Genomic DNA, 20,181 nt, shown 5'->3' with positions numbered 1-20,181 from the left:
TCTCTAATAAAAGTTAAACATCTGAAAGGTGAAACCGAGATATACAACGACAAAATTACTTTGATCGGCATAACCGGGCATAAAGCGCGAACAATAGGAAAATTCTACGCGACTATCGATTTAGGCAACCGAAAAATCAAACACGCGATTTATGTCGTAAAGGACGACTTCCCAATGGAATAAGGATGAAGGGATCATAGGAATCGATTTTCTACAAAAGCAACAAGTCGCGTGCGATTACAAAAAACAGGAGATTCAAATAGGAAACGCCATATTAAAATTACGACCGTACAATAAAATTCAATTAAAACCGCGTAGCGAAACGATAATACAAGCGGCAACGAATCGTAATAAGATAGGCGTGATAAAGGCCGAAGAAACAGCACCGGGAATATATATTAGACGATGCCTGGTAGAACCAAAAAATTTTTTGTGCCCCGTCAGTATAATTAATACGATCGATGAGACCGTAGAGATTAGTACGCCGCTCGTAACCGTAGAAGACATATGTGAAGATAACGCACACAAAGTATACACGATACACACGGGCGACACTCATAACTCGTCAACGCGCGACGAACGAATCTGACAATTATTACGCACGGATCATCTAAACGTCGAAGAAAAACACTCAGTACAACGGATATGCGAAGAGTATAGCGATATATTTCATTTAAATGAAGAACCACTGACATGCACCGCGACGATAAAGCACGAGATAAACACGCGCGCCGACACCTCGCCCGTCAACGTAAGACCATACCGCCTTCCCGAGAAGCATAAAGCAGAAGTAAATAAGCAAGTGCAAGGAATGCTAAAGGACCAAATTATTAGAACAAGCATGAGTCAATGGAATGCTCCATTATTAGTAGTGCCGAAAAAAGCCGATGCGTCAGGAAAACAAAGACTCAGGGTAGTAAATTTCCAGAAAGTTAACGATTTAACTATAGGCGACTCATTTCCCCTGCCTAATATTACCAATATATTGGACCAGTTAGGGAACGCCAAATATTTTACGACGCTTGATCTAGCATCAGGATATCACCTGATACCGATGGCCGAGCGCGATAAAAATAAAACCGCCTTTTCAACCCCCTATGGATACTACGAGAGTAGATATATTAGGCCGGTTCTAACCCAGGGGCAATGAGGGGGGTGAGGGGCGAGGGGAACTCAGGGCGAGGGGGAATGACGTCACGCGGGAGGCGTCCGCGATGTACCGCGAGGGGTCCGCGGGGAGGGGGAAGCGTCCGCGATTTTGGTACCGGGTCCGCGAGGGGTCCGCGGGAAGGGGGAGCGTCCGCGATTTAGGTGCCGGGTCCGCGAGGGATCCGCGGAGTGGGGGAGCGTCCGCAATTTTGGATCCGGGTCCGCGAGGGGTCCGCGGGGAGAGAGGAATCCGCGAAAGACCGCATGAAGCTTTTTGGGTGAGGGGTCCGCGGGGAGAGAGGAACGCGAAGGAGAGCGCGAGGCACACGTGAGAGAGATGACGCAAGCGATGCGTATATGCAAGAGCGAGAGAGATAGTGCGAGATGGCTAGGTAGCGAGATGACGCGAAGGAGAGCGCGAGAGCTGATGCAGCGAAGGAGAGCACGAGGCGCACGCGAGAGAGATATCGCAAGAGCGAGAGAGATAGCGCGAGATGACGAGAGGTAGCGAGATGATGCGGCGATGGAGAGCGCGAGAGCTGATGCAGCGAAGGAGAACGCAAAGAGAGAGGCGTTCGTAAGAGAGAATTTTTTAAATATTTTTTTTCTTTTCATATTTTTTTAAATTAATATTTTTAGGATGAGGAAGGGGAGAGGACCTATTCTAAAATAAATATTTATTTAATATTTAAAATAACATTTATTTAATATTTAAAATAATATTTATTATATAACTATGTGTGTGTGCAATCATACAATTTTGTGTGTGTGTGTGTGTGTGTGTGTGTGAATTTAAAATATAATACAATAATAATATAAAAATATAAATTAATATAAAATGTAAAAAAGTATATAAAATTTAAAATATGAAATATAATAATACAATAATAATATAAAAATGTAAAATGCATACAGCAGCTGCGAGGTGGTGGGTGTCGGCGGACGTTGGCATGGCAGGGCGAGGTGGATGCGGTTTCTGCATAACAAAAAAAAAATTTATTAATATTTTCCTAATTTTTTAATTTATAAATATTTTAATTTATTTATTATAAAATTAATGATACTTACACAGATTACCAAAACTCGTTTGCCATACAACCAGGATTGAGTTCTGTTACATAGAAATTTTGAACTCGCCAATCAAAATAGTCGAGTGGAGAATGATACAAATTATGCGTAAAGATGCAATCATACAGGTTTTCCGTGTGACGTTTTTTGAAACCTATTTCGCGCCCGTGTATTGCCTGCACGATTGAATTTACTGGAGTGTTTGTCGATAGTGCTGGAACATTGGTATCTACGCTTAAGTAACGTCTGCGTAGCGATCTTCTTATTTCTTCAAATCGCGCGATTCGAGCGGTCCGTGACTGCAAATCTCCGATCAATAATTTTGGATTTATTGTAAGGTCTACAAATGTCAATAGTTCTTGTGAGCATTGTCCTTTTAGCAAATCGATACATCCATCGCACTCCAACTCCCATTTACTATAACTCACTTTATCACTTTCAGTCGGACGCACTGCAAAATTTTTTTTTTCAAACGCAGCAGCAATTTTTAACACATCTTTTTCCAGCGATGCAATGTATTCCTCCAGAGTTATCATCTTTACAACACGTTTTCCCTTCAATTAGAGTATATCTTACAGTTTCATGCAACCGCACAGCACGAGCATGCGAGTATAAGTCTGCTACTCTATGACACGACACATATATTATAATGTTGCTCCCCTCTTGATTTTAATTCTACATCTCTCTTCATCTCTCTGTTCTAACTGGAGTATCATCTAGCTCATCATTTTTCTACATCTCCAAAGAGTTTTGTTGATAATGCATGTGCACATCATACTATTCATATACATATAGAACAGGGGCGGGAAAGAAAGAATTAAACACAGTTTAACAGTAAAATAATTTATTTGTTGCAAGCATTATAAATAATTTCATTTATAGCACAAGTTATCAATTCACAATCTATAATTGATTCGCTATTAAACATATTACTATCACGTATCGCCTTTGCGGCATTGCTCACATCGTGGATATTATCACATTGTAAAATATTTACAAATTGCTTAAATTTTTCATTAACACTATGAGTATTCTCACACAGCCAGGAATACATATGATCAATACATTTGTCGAAATCGAATAAATGTAGTAACGTTGATGGTTTCATGTACAAAGAATTATCAGATGAAGTAATTTTTATAATTTTTGAAGTATACATGTTAACCGCTTCGAGTGTCAGATCACTAATCCATAGCGGAGTTCCAGTTAGCTGCTCAATGTCTGCTCGTTTCCGCATTATGACGAATTCGATTGATGTGCACTCGCTCCGTTTCAGTGGCTAGTAACTTTTTGTTACTAGACGCACATGTTTGGAGCGCGTAGTTTTATACTGACCCGAGTGCGGTTACTTGCACTGACCTGGGAGCGGTTATAAGCACTGATCCAACATAGTGCATTTAGTAACTTCGGTGCCAGTGCCGTGCAATAAGCGACTTGTATTCGACAAGAGAGCAGAGAGAAACCTATAACCTAAAGTAAAACATTAATATATTTAAACGAGTTTTTACTTTTGCGTATTCTGTTTGTTCTCTGTTTCAATGTAAGTTCTGTTCTTTTTACAGTTTTGATTACATCAAGTTCCCAAATATTAAAGAAAAAAGCACGAGCTTGAACCATCCAGAAGAAGGAAAGTAAAACATTTCAAAGTATGTAGAACAAAAATATAAGCAATTTAAGATTTTTTACTTTGTTTTATATTGTATACTTTATATTATTAGTTATAGATTTTAAAAGATAAATTATGGATACCAGTACAGAGAGTACCAGTACCAGTACTAAAGAGAGGAGCGAACTAAGTACTTGGTGTGAGGAAAGTACACGTTTATTATTAGATAAATATGAGCAATATTTACCTGTAGTTGGGCCAATGAAGCAATTTAAATGTAAAAAATCAATGTGGATACAAATATCAAATGATATCGCAACAGAATTAAATATTGTACGAAGCAGTGTGCAATGTGAAAATCGTTATAAAACTATTTTAAAACGTAAAATGCAATCTGTTAGAGGCAATCAACAATCAGGTGCAAAACGAACAAAAGTGGAATTTGAAGATGAATTAAACAAGATAAAGGCTATTGATGATAGTGTAGAACCTGAGATATTGCAAGGTCCAGGAAAACTCATTGAAAAACATAAAAAAATAATGAATAAAGAAAATACAATGAATTATAGAGTGGAGAAGACAACGAAAAAAAAGTCTATAAGTGAAACTTTATTGCACATTCAAAATGATAAAGAGGAAAAAAGAGAAAAGAGACATAAAGAAAAACTAGAAATACTACGTAACTTTATGACAATCTTTTCAAAAAGCAATGATACGATTGATTCAGATAGTGAATAGAAACAGAGTGTACTTTTCTTACTTGACTTTGAAATGCTTTATGTATGTCTAAAAATTTAAGTAGATACAAATTCTGAAAGTTTTAGTTTAAAATACTCCACTTTTGTTTGTTTCTTCTCCAAAGTTACAAGTATTTCACTTTTGTTCGTTTTGCATGCATTCCTGATTGTTGAAAGTTTAAGTAGTTACAAGTCTCGTAGTTTAAATAGTACAAAAGACTTTTATTATATGTTACTTAAATCACATTATGTGATATAAAGAGTGCTTATATATATATATGCAACTGTTATATAATATAAAAAATAATTTATGTAATGGCTGCTTTCAGTTTTATGTTTCTTTGCATTATATATAATATATTATAGTTTTTGTTATTTAATAGTTACAATATTAAATAATTTTATGTTAATTTAGAAAAAATGATTTCAGTTTAAAATAATTTCAAGTTTACTTGCTTAAAGTGCATTAATATAAAAGAAATTATCATTTTTAAAAGATCTTTACAACAATTTTTTTTAACTAAAACAATTTTTATAAGTACGATATGTGCATTATATAAAAAGCTTATCTATATTTGAAAGTAACAAAAACAACAACTTTCACCTTTTATCTTCTTCTGAAGCTTACATATTATGCTATCTTCAAACATTGTGCTTATTAGTCAAATATTTATTAGATGATTGTGTCTTATTTGATTCAAATAATATTATCATGTAAATACAAATTATCTCGCTATAATTATACTATTTGTATTTGTATTTATTAAAAAATATTTGTCGAGGAAACACATTGTTTGAAGCCGCATTTAAAGAATGGAAATGCATATTTATAATATACATCAGATGTTTGTAGTAGAGTACTGTTGTTGTTTAAAACAATTTTCTTTAAAATGTTAATTTAAATATTTTTAATTTTAAGTTTATATAATTATAAGTAAAATAACTTTTCTGTTTCGTACAAAGTTTGATTTATGCATACATTTATATTATAATAAATTAATTAGTGTTACATATTAAAAGCTAATAAATTACAAATAATGTCTCTTTTTATCTCACCCTCCATTCTATCGTTCATATTCTGCTCATTATTGATATGTGTTTCATTATATTCTTCATTCTCAACATCTAAATCTAATAAGTAATCGTTATTCATAATACATATATTATGTAACACACAACAGGAAATAATAAAATTAGCAGAACGTTTAACTGTAATAAAATCTAATTGCATTAATTGCCTAAATCTTTGTTTTAGTAATCCAAACGCATTCTCTATTTTAACTCTTGTTGTAGACAATTTGTAATTATAATTTCGTTGAGCAGCTGTAAGATTACCATAATCTCTATATGGTGTTAATAAATATTTTCTTAAAGGATATGCTGCATCGCCTAATAAGTGATAATCTTCTGATATAGTTTTTATTGCATCGCTTAAAAATGATAATCTAAATATTCTTGCATCATGTATTTTACTGGGAGGACCCGTAAAAACATCTAAAAATAATTTATTGGCATCACAAACTGCTTGTAATGTCAGAGATGGGTAATCATGTCTATTAACATAAGTGCTTTTGATTTTATGAGCAGTTCTAATTTTAATATATGTTCCATCGATACATCCAATAACTCCAGGAAATCCACTTATCTAAAATAAAATAATTTTGTGTTTGAAAGATATTTTAAATAAAATAAATTTTACATATAAATAATATATTTTTAATTTTTAATTTAATAATAATAATATAATTAACTAATAATAATTAATTATACCTAGCATTATAATAATAATTACTAATTTAATAATTATTATATATCTATTTTTTTAATATTAAATAATATTTAATATTAAATAATATTTAATATTAAATAATAATATTAAATAATATTTAATATTAAATAATATTTAATATTAAATAATATTTAATATTAAATAATAATATTAAATAATATTTAATATTAAATAATATTTAATATTAAATAATATTTAATATTAAATAATAATATTAAATAATAATTTAATATTAAATAATATTTATTACTTCTTGAAACTCGTCAGCAACCTCTCTTCTTTCATCGTCTGTATCAGGCATTTTTATAATATTTGGAGCAATATGTTGCAAAAATTCCATTACATTTGTTATGATGATATGAAACGTAGATTCTGCTACATTAAATCTAGATGCAACATCTCGTATCACTGATTTATTTCCTGCAAACCTGCAAATATAATATTAACATTATTTTGTACTTATCTATGCATGAATTACATAAGCATATAATGAGAAGTATACATATATTTATATATATTAATATACCATAAAAATGATAATAACTGTGTATCACTGTTTATAATATTGCGTCCACCATGTCCTTGCATTGCATGAAAAATTTCGGAATTTACATACATATCATGTAATTTATCAAATGTACTTCGTTTTAAACGAAAATGTCGCTGAAACTAAAAATAAAAGAGAGATACTTTAAATATGAAATAATACAATAAATGTTTAAAATATAAATTAAAATTATTATGTGTGATAATACCTCTGCATCAGAATATTCATTTATGATATTTATCATATTCCGAACTTTCGGAATTTGTGTTTCATGTCGCATTAATATTGCCATCGTTTCTTCATCGCTAGAACTGCTCGAACTATTTAACATTTCTAATAATAATATTTTAGCTGCCATATTTTTTCATTGGAATATTCCAAACTCCAATTTGCACTGAACTGCACTGATGAAAATCTCGGTGCAATTCAGTGCCTTCTCCACTAGTGCAATGTGTTTTAATCGAATGTACAAATAACACTGAACTGGGGTAATGCAGTTCAGTCGAATACGTTTTCACTAGCACATGTTTCTAGTGAACTATCAACCGAATACACTAAGATTCTGAACCAGTGAAGGGCAAGCCAACCGAACACAAAATACTGAAAGAATGCGCACTCAGTGCGCACTAGTGCGCACTGGTGCATCCAATCGAATTCGCCATTAGAGATTTCCATGTTTCAATGGGTAATATTATTTGATTGCCTCGATTATCACCGAGAGCCAATTCCACATAGGATATTATTCCGACGCTGATTCCTATTTCCAAATATTTGTATGATGTTGGGGTTAAGACGTATCTTCTTCCAAGTATACGAGCCGCACGATGAGATGAAGCGCTACAAAAATTTTATTGAAAATAATTATTTAACAACAAAAAAAAAAGTTGTTTATTGAAAAATTCATTAACAGATAATATTGAAACTTACTTGTCACATTTCTTCTTGTACAAAACATTGCTCTATTGTACTGGAACGTAATAATTCATGCTGGCGGAGTACATTTTAAAAGAACTTTTTCAATCGAGTGATCAATGTAATACTAAATTATTTTTAAATTTTATCCATAATATCCATTGTGATGGGGTGGGGATTATTGCTGATCCGATATTATTTTCAACCAATCAAAGCGCCGATGCACAGCTGCTGCTATGACATCAGTCCCAGGTGTTCAAAATGCAACATATTCAAAATTTTCAAGCGCCGATGCGCGGCTGCTATGACATCATCCTCAAATGAAATGTTAGAATTATTGTCAAGGTCAAAATGTGCAAAATGCAACATATTCAAAATTTTAAGCACCAATGCACCGGCTGCTGTCATCCCCCAGGTGTTCAAAATGCAACATATTCAAAATTTTCAAGCGCCGATTCGCGGCTGCTATGACATCATCCTCAAATGAAATGTTAGAATTATTGTCAAGGTCAAAATGTGCAAAATGCAACATATTCAAAATTTTAAGCACCAATGCACCGGTTGCTGTCATCCCCCAGGTGTTCAAAATGCAACATATTCAAAATTTTCAAGCGCCGATGCGCGGCTGCTATGACATCATCCTTAATGAAATATTAGAATTATTGTCAAGGTCAAATGTGCAAAATGCAACATACTCGAGTTTTTCAAGTGTCAGTGATCAAATAAAAATGCTGGTAAGGAGGCATACTCTGTCAGTATCTTTGTCAGAGGTTCAGCAAGAGCATCTCAAATATGGCACAAGTGGAAGCAAGTTTGTTGGAGCAAGCCACAAGGGTGAATTCGGTGGAAGAATATATTGTGTGGGAGCAGCAATGTGACGAATACATCGAATCACTGGAAGAACAAAGTCGAATAAAACGACCACGATTACCGATCGGAGTTCGACAATCGCTTGTCTCCCAAATCGCGCGTCTCGAAGGGTTGAAGAATTCGGTACGCAGACGTTTTGTACATGCAGGTGCCGGAAGCAGTTCGCGAGACATCGGACTCATATGGCGAGAGATTGATACGGCGTTCGAGAACCGCATCTTGACTGGTGCGGTGATAAACAGCAATCACATCGAACCTCGTCAATTTCTAGAGGAGGCCAAAGACATTGTGATCAGACACGTGCAAAAAGTGTTGTAAAAACACCAAGTGTCAAAGTGAACACTATATTTAATGGCGAGTTCATGTCGGGCGATAAGCGTGCTAATAAAAGTATCAATACGAAAAACTTTGAAATCTTTCGCACCTCCGATTTACATGATTGGTACAAACGCCGCGTTATCGACCCCACACTAGCATCGCTAGAAGAGTTTCAAGAACGCGATAGTGGTTGGGCATTGTCGCGAATAATCAATTTAATTGTAAATATAAACAAGTATAATCCAATGCGTGCGGGATGCCACATTAAATTACCGCGAGAAATAATGATGAAGAGAGCAGTGGTTAATGTGCAATCAAAAGACAATGCATGTTTTGCATGGGCAGTTGTCGCTGCTCTATATCCTGCTGATAGAAAAGTGAAACGGGAATCTTCATATCCGCATTACACAACAGTGCTGAATCTCCAAGACATTGAGTTTCCAGTGACTGTGAATCAAATTAAAAAGTTTGAACTATCAAACATTTCGATAAATGTGTACAGCATCGAAGAAAAGAATATTGTCTCGATACGTCTCAGTGAGCAGAAGAAAGACAGACACGTCAACTTGCTGTACGTGGAAGACAGCAACAGCGTTGGACATTTCGCCTGGATCAAGAATCTCTCCCGACTTGTCAGCTCACAATTGAGCAAAAAAGATCACAAGAAATATATCTGCGATCGGTATGCATATTTATTGTAAATTATATATGTATATAAAATAAAATTGTTTATAATTGTTATTTTACAGATGTCTGCATTATTTCGGTTCGGAAGACAAGTTGCAGTCACATACAGTAGACTGCGGAAAGATGAATGACTGCGCTATCCGGTTACCGAGCGATAAGGACAAGTGGCTCAGCTTCACCAACTACACCAGGAAAGAGCGATTTCCTTTTGTCGTATACGCTGACCTCGAATGTGTGCTGAATGTGTGAAGACGGATAAGAAGGAAGAAGAAAAGAATTTATATCAACATCACCAAGTATTTAATATAGCATATTATGTACATTGCTCATATGACGATTTATTATCCGAGTATTATTCTCGTAGTGTAGATTGCGTTTCGTGGTTTTCCGAACAACTATAATTTAGCGATACGCGTAAAGAATATTTTAGCAACTAACGTCCCCATGGTAAATTTAACATCAGACGAGTGGGAAAAATTTCATAGCGGGACGCATTGTCATATATGTGAGAAACCATTCATGCAAGATGACGATACACGCGTACGCGATCATTGCCATCTGACCGGGCGATACAGAGGTCCAGCACACTCAAATTGCAACTTAAATTATAAAAACTCTTTTTGTATTCCAATAGTATTTCATAATTTATCCGGTTACGACTTACATTTCATAATTAAGGAAATAGCTACAGCGTTCGAAGGGAGAATCGATTTACTTCCAATAACTAAAGAAAAATATATATCATTTACAAAAACTGTCAATAGTACCAACGATGACAAAGATTGGAAAGCTTGCATAAAATTACGTTTTATCGATTCATATAAATTTCTCAATACTACCCACATAACCTCGGATATGCTATGTATATGCATTTTTTCTTCATAATATGAAAAAATTATCTTGTATGTACTATGTATATACATCTCATATACATAATTTGGATATACATTAACGTACATGCCATGTATATACATATATGTACATAATTGTGGCAATACATTAAAGTACATGCCATGTATATACTATGTATATATATAATTTGGATATACGTTAACGTACATGCCATGTATATACATATATGTATATAATTGTGGCAATACATTAAAGTACATACCATGTATATACATTTGTGCACATAATTTGTATATACATTAAAGTACATGCCATGTATATACATATATGTACATAATTGGTGCAATACTTTAAAGTACATACTATGTATATACATAATTTGGATATACATTAAAGTACATACCATGTATATACATATATGTACATAATTGTGGTAATACATTAAAGTACATACCATGTATATACATTCGTGCACATAATTTGGATATACATTAAAGTACATGCCATGTATATACTGTGTATATATATAATTTGGATATACGTTAACGTACATGCCATGTATATACATATATGTATATAATTGTGGCAATACATTAAAGTACATACCATGTATATACTGTGTATATACATCATTTGGATATACATTAACGTACATACCACGTATATACATATGTGCACATAAGTGTGGCAATACATTAAAGTACATGCCATGTATATACATATAATGTACATAAGATGTATACAAAATGTACATATGATAAGTACATACATAAAATGTGCAGGATGCACAAATAATTCTCATTGTATTTGCCGTTTTAGAAGTTTATGCGATGGTTCTAAAATCGTCTTATGTAAAAGGTATCAATCATGTAATTTTTTTGTTAGAATGAAAACGTGAAAAGTGAAAATTTATCAGTGATTTCGCTTGCGTCATGAATCATAAGTTTTAATTTTTACCAATATAGTTTCATATGCTAAAGATCTATCAATCAATTCTCTAACTTAATATCATATCATTCACTAAAAATAATTGTGATCTAGAACACTCAAGCGTATCTCACATATAGAGGTCCTGTGTTAGGTTCATTCTTTTCACTTTTTTATTTCTAAATGGGTTTTTCAATTTTTGAAATAAAAATATTGATTATAATTTATGTAGCAATGCGTTTTTCTACACAATAATATACATACTTTATTTGTGCTTTGTGAGTATATAGATCGAAAGTTGTAAAAAATACTAGTTACAGACCAGCGACGTTGAGATTGACAGACGTAGCAACAGAAGTAAAAGCAACTTTCAGGCGATCTTTTTTATCAATGATATCTGTATTTATTCGAAAAAGGTAAGTTGAACGATATATTCTTTTTTTACATTTTCATTGAATATTTCTATGTGACTAGAAAATCTATGATTTCTTTCTTTGAAAGAAAAAAATATATTTTCTCATAAATTTTATTTGTTTTTTTTGAAAGTTTTTTTTAACTTTTGAGTTCTTTTTAACCTTTGCAGAAAAATAAATAAAATTTATCTTTTTAAAAAATATAGATTTTTTGAAAGAAACCATCGAACTCTTAATTGAGTTTCTTCGATACTTTTATTCCATAAACGAAAGATTGTTCGTGTTTTATTGGCTTTTTATTGCAATTTTGTTGTTAATTTATACAATAATTGTCTATAAAAGCAAAATTAAAAACAAAATTCTGTGAAAATATTTCAAAGTAATATTAGCGTCCAAAATCTATAAAATGGAAATAAAATAAATTTTTTTGTATGATAGCAGAAAAGATTTTAGATACTTTATGAAACATTTCTCCTTCTTGATCATATATTTCACACATGCAAAATGGCCTGTGTGATGCTTAATTAAGGTTATTACCCTGCTTCCAAAATAACCTTTTTGACCTGTACGGCCATAGTTGAGATAGAAAATATATCTTTCTCTGTCGATCTTCTTCGCGCGCGCTTGCACGCTATGGCCTCTTCATTAGTAAGCTCTGTTCGCTACGCTACGCTGGAACTCTGCAAGACCGTCAAGCGCATGCGCGCCAGACCAACGTGCGAGACCTGGGAACGGCATCACGTCTGTATCTTCGTGCATCAAATTCCATTGTGCATTGTGTTCCGATATTAATACGTTATTTCGACAAAATTTTGTGTTGTATCAAAGTATACAGTAATTTACCAGCTATTCTTTTCTAAAGTAAGTATTATATACATAGTATACACATAATTGCTTAATTTCATTAATTTATACAATTTGTAGTTATATTCTAACCTTGTTTCGACCATGGCTATGTACGAGCTTGAAATAAGAAAGAAGATAAAGTTTAAAAAAAAACTTAGAAATAAAATAAATCAATCTCTAGCTATAATCAATAATAATTCAAACTTATTTTATGATTCTTATGGCATTAATACCAGTGATGATTGCAACATTGATAATAATGTTAACGATAATATAATGTACAAGAATTCATGTCACATTAATGATAATTGCACAAACATCAATTCAACAATGAGCAATGAGTTACTTCATAACGTGGATAATACTGAAAAATTATTACATGATGTTAGACAGGAAAGAATTGATATACCGCTATCTGAGAAACTAGCCAAATGGGCTATAAAGGAAAATATTACATTGTCAGCGTTGAGAAATCTACTTTCTATTATACGGGAAATACCTGGTTGTGATGATCTACCAAAAGATCCAAGAACACTTTTAAAAACACCTAGAAATGTAGCTGTAACATCTCTAGGTAATGGAACATATTATTATTTTGGTATTGAGAAAACTTTAAACTTATTTTGTAAAAATCACAAGATCAGCATATCAGCAAATAAAGAGTTTTTATTAGCTGTCAACATTGACGGTTTGCCTTTGAGCAAAAGTACTAATAGCTCGTTTTGGCCTATTTTATGTTCTATCAAATCAATAAAAGTTCTTATGAAACAAGTGTTTTTGGTCGCCTTATATCATGGCACAGAAAAGCCAAAATCTGTTGATGATTATTTTAGAGACTTTGTTAATGAATGTATTTATCTATCAGCTAACGGTATATCAATCAATTCTTGTAAATATAATTTTCGAGTTTTAATGTTAATTTGCGATTCACCCGCAAAATCATTTGCCTTATCTATTAAGCATCACACAGGCCATTTCTCATGTACGAAATGTGATCAAGAAGGAGAAATGTATCATAATGTATTATGCTTTATTGAGACTAGAAATTTTTCCAAAAGAACCGATACTTCTTTTAGAACTGCTGCTCAATCAGAGCATCATACTGGTAGAAGCTTGCTGTTAAATATACCAAACTTTAATATGATAGATAACGTACCAATTGACTATATGCATTGTCTTTTGTTAGGAGCTATGAAAAGACTTCTTTGTCACAAACGGTATAGGTGGATTCATGGTAAACCACCTTATAAATTACGAGCTCGTGATGTTAATAAAATTAGTGAAAACCTTTTAAAATTAAAACGATATATTCCTCATGAATTTTCTAGAAAGACGCGTTTTATAAATGAGTGTAAAAGATATAAGGCTACAGAATTTAGGTTTTTTTTATTATACGCTGGTCCTATAGTTTTGAAAGAGATATTATCATCCAAAATCTATAATCACTTCATTACATTAAGTCTTGCAAGTTCTTTAATGATAAGTGAATATTATTCAAAACTTGAAAATTATGTAATATATGCTCATAATTTGATGGAACATTTTATTTGTCAATCCATAAAAATTAATGGTCCAGATTTTGTATCGCATAACATACATAATCTTTTACATTTAAGTGATTGTGTAAAACTGTATGGTGCACTTGACAACTTCAGCGCATTTCCTTTCGAGAATTATATGCAGCAATTAAAAAAAAAGATTCGCAAATCTGCTCAACCTCTGCAACAAATTATTCATCGTACAACTGAAGAATATAATATTACTCAATGTACAAATATCACAGAAAATGATTCTTCTGCGAAACTATTAATGGAACATTTTGACGGACCACTGATAAATAATTGTACATCTCCGCAATACAGAAAAGCACAGATAGATAATTATTGTTTAAATATTTTAAAAATAGCCGATAGATTCGTAGAGTTAAAAACCAACGTTATTATCGAAATTAAAAACTTTGCTTCGTATAAAAATTCTGTATGCTTAATAGGTTATCGATATAGCAAGCAAGAACATTTTTATTCTAAACCATATTCATCATCTTTGCTTAATATTCAATATATAAAAAAAGATAAAAACATACTTGAAATGTGGAATATCGAATTTATAAAAAGAAAATTAGTAGTACTACCATACAAAAAAAAATTAATCTCATTTCCTTTATTACATGCATAATTTTATAATTTTATAATTTATTATTTTTAACCATAAATATAAGTACATTGCTATTATTATTGATATTAATAATTAAAATTTATTAGAGTTGTAATGTTTAATTATAAAAAATTGCAAAAATTAATATTAGATTGCTAAATTTATAAACATATTTGAATGTACATAATATAAAATAATTAGTTTAGTTATAAAATATCCAAGATGACCTGGTACGTTGTAAAATTTGATGATGAGGACACAGTTGAAGCTGTACCTGACATATGGTACATGAAAAAAAATTCACAATGCTATTGGCCACCTGAAGGCACTGCAAAACATATTATAGTAGACTTTATAAAAAAAAAGCAATCTCCTGGAGCCGACTGGGCACTCTATGAAGCAAACCTTTTAGGCAGCTATGGTAAAATACACTTTGACACATTCTCACAGAATACTTTATATAATAAAATACTCCTAAAATGTTTATACGTAAAATGTTAATACATTTAGTATAATACACTAAATGTATTAACATTTTACGAAATTTGTATGGATCGATTTTTTATTGTTTTTAATTTTGTTTTTTATAGACAATTATAAAATAGCACAAAAAAAAGCCAATAAAGCTAAAAACACAAATAATCTCTCCTCTAATAACGAAGAATTGAAAAAGAAATATAGACGTAGAAGGAGCACGAAAAAAAGCCATCATAAAGAATCTGAAAATGAATATGAATTATCCTCTGAAACCGAAGTATCTTCGGATAATGTTATATATCCTGTTCCAACTCCAATAGAAAAAACTCAATTAAGTGGTAAGTAATATAAGCAACAATCATACAATATTATACATATATTTGTAAGACAAGAATTCTATTTTAATATTTCATTAATAATTTTTTGTATAATAAAAATAAAAAAACTCAAAAATTAAATAATGAAAAATACAAAAATAGGGCAAGAGCTTCAGCAAGGTGTTCGTGCAAAATTGTACTTTCTTACTTTCTTACTTTAAGAATTACACAATCTACAAATTGATGATATCAGTAAAACTATGAATCTTTTATTAAGAAGTAAAAGTAATGAGTGGCAGAACTTATCATTGCATGAAGATGTTTTAGATATCACATTTCCAGTAAATGAGAATTCTTTAACTCTAGAAGACTTGTTAGATTCTGAACATAAGTAATGATTGGTAAAGTATATTTGATTATAAATTGATTATAAAAACGTTTTAATGTGAATTATTTAAATTATATAAAACTTTTTGGTAAACGTTTCTGTCCGATATCAGACCTTCAGTAACATAAAAATTATAATAAATTCTACGCCGTAATTATAAACATAATTGTCGCCATAATGTATGTCAAATTAATCATTAATTTTATTAATACTATATCATTCTGTCGCCTATTGATAACACAGTCAAATGTTTTTGTCAAAACGATAGACTCAATCGATATTATTTATATAATTACGGCAGAATTTTGTTATAATTAGTATGTTGCTGAAGAAGGTCTACTATCAAACAGAAACGCGTTTAACCAAGTAATGAAGTAACATTTTGCGCGAACACTTTGCTGTGGCTTTTGTTCTATTTTTATATTTGTAATTATTTTTTATATCAATGCTTTTTAATATTCTGTTTGTGCATATAGTACAGAAAAAAAATATTTAATCTATTCATCAGAAATAATGAAATAAAGATGTACAAAGATGATTTCTTTAAAAATATACAATATTTTTTCATACATTTTATTAGTATACTTTGTTTTTCTGTCTCAAAAGTTAAAAAGTCTCAAAGAAATATCCAATGATATGTAAAAAGAGTAACGTTCAATCATTATTTTTTGAAGGGATTAATGTCACTGACAAAAATGATCAGTTGAAAGCTTCTACCTCTGTTACTACGTCTAATAAGTCTGAAAATCTATCTGCAGTATCACAGCAGCCTACTTCGACTCTTCAACAGAATAATGGTAAGATTAAATTTGTACATGTAATAATGAAAATAAGATTAATTTTTTTTGTAGTACCACTAATTTTCTTTTGATAAATTTGATATTCCATATTTTAAACAAGTTTTTCTCTTTTTTTATATATTAAATATTAAGTAAAGATGATAAATATGGTTTAAAAATGATCTTGTTGTATCGATATCCTATTAAGGCTTTTGGGTACTCGCTGTGACCATGTTGAATCGTAACGTCAGAAGCAAGAAGTGTCACGTTGAGAATTCATAGATGTCATTTTTGGATAAATAAATATTTTGATACAATACCACTTCAGATGGCTTTAACGTACTTTTAAAATACCTCGAAAACTATGCTTTTCTCTTGATAGCCAATCAACAACTGTAAAATGATCGTAATATCAGACTTTGTAATATGGAATAGCTGTGCATGTGCAAGACTGAACGGACTAGGACTTTATATAGCTATTTTTTACAGCTGTTGACTGATTATAAAGGGAAAAAGATAATTTTCGAGGTATCTTAAGAGTATGCTAAAGTCAGGTGTGAAATGTTGTTTTATCAAAATATATCTTTTCATTTAAAAATGGCATCTAAGAATTTTTGTTTTCTCGCCTCTGACGTCACAATTTTGACATGGCCGGAGATGTACAATTATTTATCAGTGGTCTGTCAAAATGTTTTATTAATAGTTTCACAAAACAATCATTTTCTGCAATATTTGTATATTGAGTATTTTGTAATATGTGTTATTTTTTCTATACTATGCGTAAATAAATTATATTATTTTTGAAGGAAGTGTTGCTATATAATTTATAATCGATGTTTTTATTTCAGAATATCAAAAACGAATTCTAAGAGAATTACACATTCTAAGTTTAAAAATGGACGATATTGTTGAAAGTATGAGTCTTTTATTAAAAAGTAAAAGAAATGAATCGCAAGACTTAACTTCGCATGAAGAAATTCTAGATATCACACGATCATTTCCGGTAAATGAGAATTCTTTAGCTCTATTAGAAAACTGGTTGATAGACTCTGAACATAAGAAACTATTGGTAAGAATTTTTAAGTACGATATATTTGATTATAAAAATGTTTCAATTTAAACAATTAAATTAATATAAAAAATTATTCAATATTTAAGTTCTTTATTTTACAATTTTTCAATTAAAGAAATTAAATAATCTTTTTATAATGGCAGTCGCAACATTTAAGTCGTATTGGAGGTAGTAACGTTAAAGAGATTGTACGGAGAATTATGTATCATGTATTTACTAACGAAGTTGGTATGATTTACTCTTGGGAAGGAGCAAAGAAAAAGAAAATCTTCAAGGATTTAGCTGTAGCATCTACTATTTTCTGTAAATTAAAAACCATTAAGTTATAATAATACAATTATAATAATAATCATACAATTAAAATTTTGCAAAACTTTTTACTTTAATATAATTTGTGATAATCTTTTGCAGCTGCCGTACGACTCAATAAGAATACTAATGATTGCACAAATGCAGAAATTATAAGTTTTATAAAAGCATGGCTTGTAAGGAGCAAAGATCGTTTTAATAATAACAAAAATAAACCTGCAACTACTCAAGACGTTAATGAGAACCCGCAGATCAGTAACGGAGAGTAGTCTTAAAATATTTAAAACACACTACTCATATGATGGCAGCTATGGTATAGAATAGAGAGTAAAAATAGTACAAAAGTTTCTATTATTTTTAATAATTCTTTGTTTCTTCGCGTACGTTCACTGTACGTATTATATTTACACACAATGAATTTTGTTTTAATTTACTAATATTTACGGTTCTGATAAAAAATATTAATATATTCCTATATTATTCCTGTATTATTAGATTTTTTATTAATAATTTCTAACATACATATGTTGTAGTAATATATTCATATATTGTAGTAATCTTAATTACACTTTTGCGTTATTCAAGTATTTTATTTTCATACATATGTGTTAATATTATTTAAAAAAAGTGTATAGAAGTTGCCATATCTTGCGCTTTAGTTTTAAAATTACAGTTTTGTTATAAAAATACATATGTACCTTATGACTAACTAATATGCATCTTATGCTCATTTCATATACGTGCAATAAATACAATTTTTTTATTACTTCTAAGTTTAACTTTTGTGTTATTTATTCTCTTGCAATAATCTTTTATATAACTTTGTTGAAATAAACATTTAGTTTGTATATAATACGTACGTGCATGGCGTGTACATTATATGTATAGAAGATGTGCATAATACATGCATAGAATGTATATAATACTCGTATGGCGTGTGTACATAATATGTGCGTAGCACGTATGTGACATGTCCAGAATGTCTTCATTTTAAATGATCCACTTGAATATTTCTTAGGGAGTATTTTAGGGGAAAATATTTCAGACAAAAGTTATAGAGTTTAGAGGGAAGTGCTTAATAGTGATCTAAATTTTTAATTACGGTCATTTACTAAAGTCATTTACAGGTCAATTTTGTTTTTAAAAGAAACTGTCAATTATATTTTATATTAATCGATTCTTTGTTATATTCTGTGTAAAAAATTACAAGCGTATTTATAAGATATTTTATGTTTTATAGTTTGACATTTGGTCAATTTTTTAATAATTTCTTACATAAAATGTAACAAAGAATCGATTTATATAAAAAAATTGTAGGAGTTTCCTAAAAAGAAATTGATCTCTATATATATGATCTTGGTAAATGAACGTAATTCAAAATTTAAGTCACCATTAAGTATTTCCTTCTAAACTCTACAACTTTTGAAATATTTTCCCCTAAAATGCTGTCCCTAAGAAATATTCAAGTAAATCATTTAAAATGGAACATTTTGGATATGTTACGTATGTGCTACATGCACATATAATACGTGCGTGGCATGTACATAATATGTATATACATCCTATGCATGTCTTACGCACATTCTATGTATATATTATGTATACATTCTATATACATGATATGCACGTATTATTTTCATCTTATGCATGTGTCATGTACATCTTATGTACATATTATGTACATATGCTATGCATGTATTATGTACAGCCTATGTACATTCTGTACATGTGTCATGTACATCTTATATACATATTATGTACATGATATGTACATATTATGTATATCCTGTGTACATCCTATGCATGTGCCATGTACATCTTATATACATATTATGTATATGCTATGTACGTATTATGTATATCCTATGTACATCCTATGCATGTATTATGTATATCTTATGTACATATTATGTACATGCTATGCACGTATTATGTATATCCTATGTACGTGCATAAAAATTAAA

The 20,181-nt window shown here is 30.8% G+C and overlaps 1 protein-coding gene and 1 long non-coding RNA gene across 4 annotated transcripts; both read left to right on the top strand.

Moving 5' to 3' along the window:
• Positions 1-3,629: 3,629 nt before the first annotated feature.
• LOC145938951 (uncharacterized) lies at positions 3,630-4,616 on the top strand. The gene is made up of 3 exons (XR_014425766.1): positions 3,630-3,692; positions 3,780-3,863; positions 3,936-4,616. It is a non-coding gene; the product is annotated as an uncharacterized LOC145938951 (long non-coding RNA).
• Positions 4,617-12,534: 7,918 nt separating this feature from the next.
• LOC145938822 (uncharacterized) lies at positions 12,535-18,996 on the top strand. Of its 3 annotated transcripts, none has more exons than XM_083042608.1 (7): positions 12,535-12,736; positions 15,098-15,296; positions 15,466-15,690; positions 16,732-16,854; positions 17,685-17,905; positions 18,052-18,211; positions 18,320-18,996. In XM_083042608.1, the coding sequence occupies exons 2-7, from the start codon at positions 15,098-15,100 to the stop codon at positions 18,484-18,486; spliced, it is 1,095 nt and encodes a 364-aa protein (XP_082898734.1). In that variant the 5' UTR covers positions 12,535-12,736; the 3' UTR covers positions 18,487-18,996. The 3 variants fall into 3 exon arrangements, with proteins under 3 accessions (XP_082898734.1, XP_082898733.1, XP_082898732.1); XM_083042607.1 differs by having other exon boundaries at positions 15,082-15,296; XM_083042606.1 differs by having other exon boundaries at positions 12,536-12,736; positions 15,077-15,296.
• Positions 18,997-20,181: the final 1,185 nt, after the last annotated feature.

Source organism: Prenolepis imparis, unplaced genomic scaffold, assembly GCF_030444845.1.
Source record: "Prenolepis imparis isolate NDT839.2.m4 unplaced genomic scaffold, iyPreImpa1.0 SCAF_7, whole genome shotgun sequence".
Classification (NCBI taxonomy): Eukaryota; Metazoa; Arthropoda; class Insecta; order Hymenoptera; family Formicidae; genus Prenolepis; species Prenolepis imparis.
This window is presented reverse-complemented; position numbering and strand designations above follow the sequence as displayed.

Coding starts and splice junctions, on each gene's coding strand:
- LOC145938822 (XM_083042608.1), top strand. CDS start 15,098: ATGACCTGGTACGTTGTAAAATTTGATGATGAGGACACAGTTGAAGCT. Junction 15,691..16,731: donor AGAAAAAACTCAATTAAGTG/GTAAGTAATATA, acceptor TATTTTTTGAAG/GGATTAATGTCACTGACAAA. Junction 18,212..18,319: donor TGTAGCATCTACTATTTTCT/GTAAATTAAAAA, acceptor AATCTTTTGCAG/CTGCCGTACGACTCAATAAG.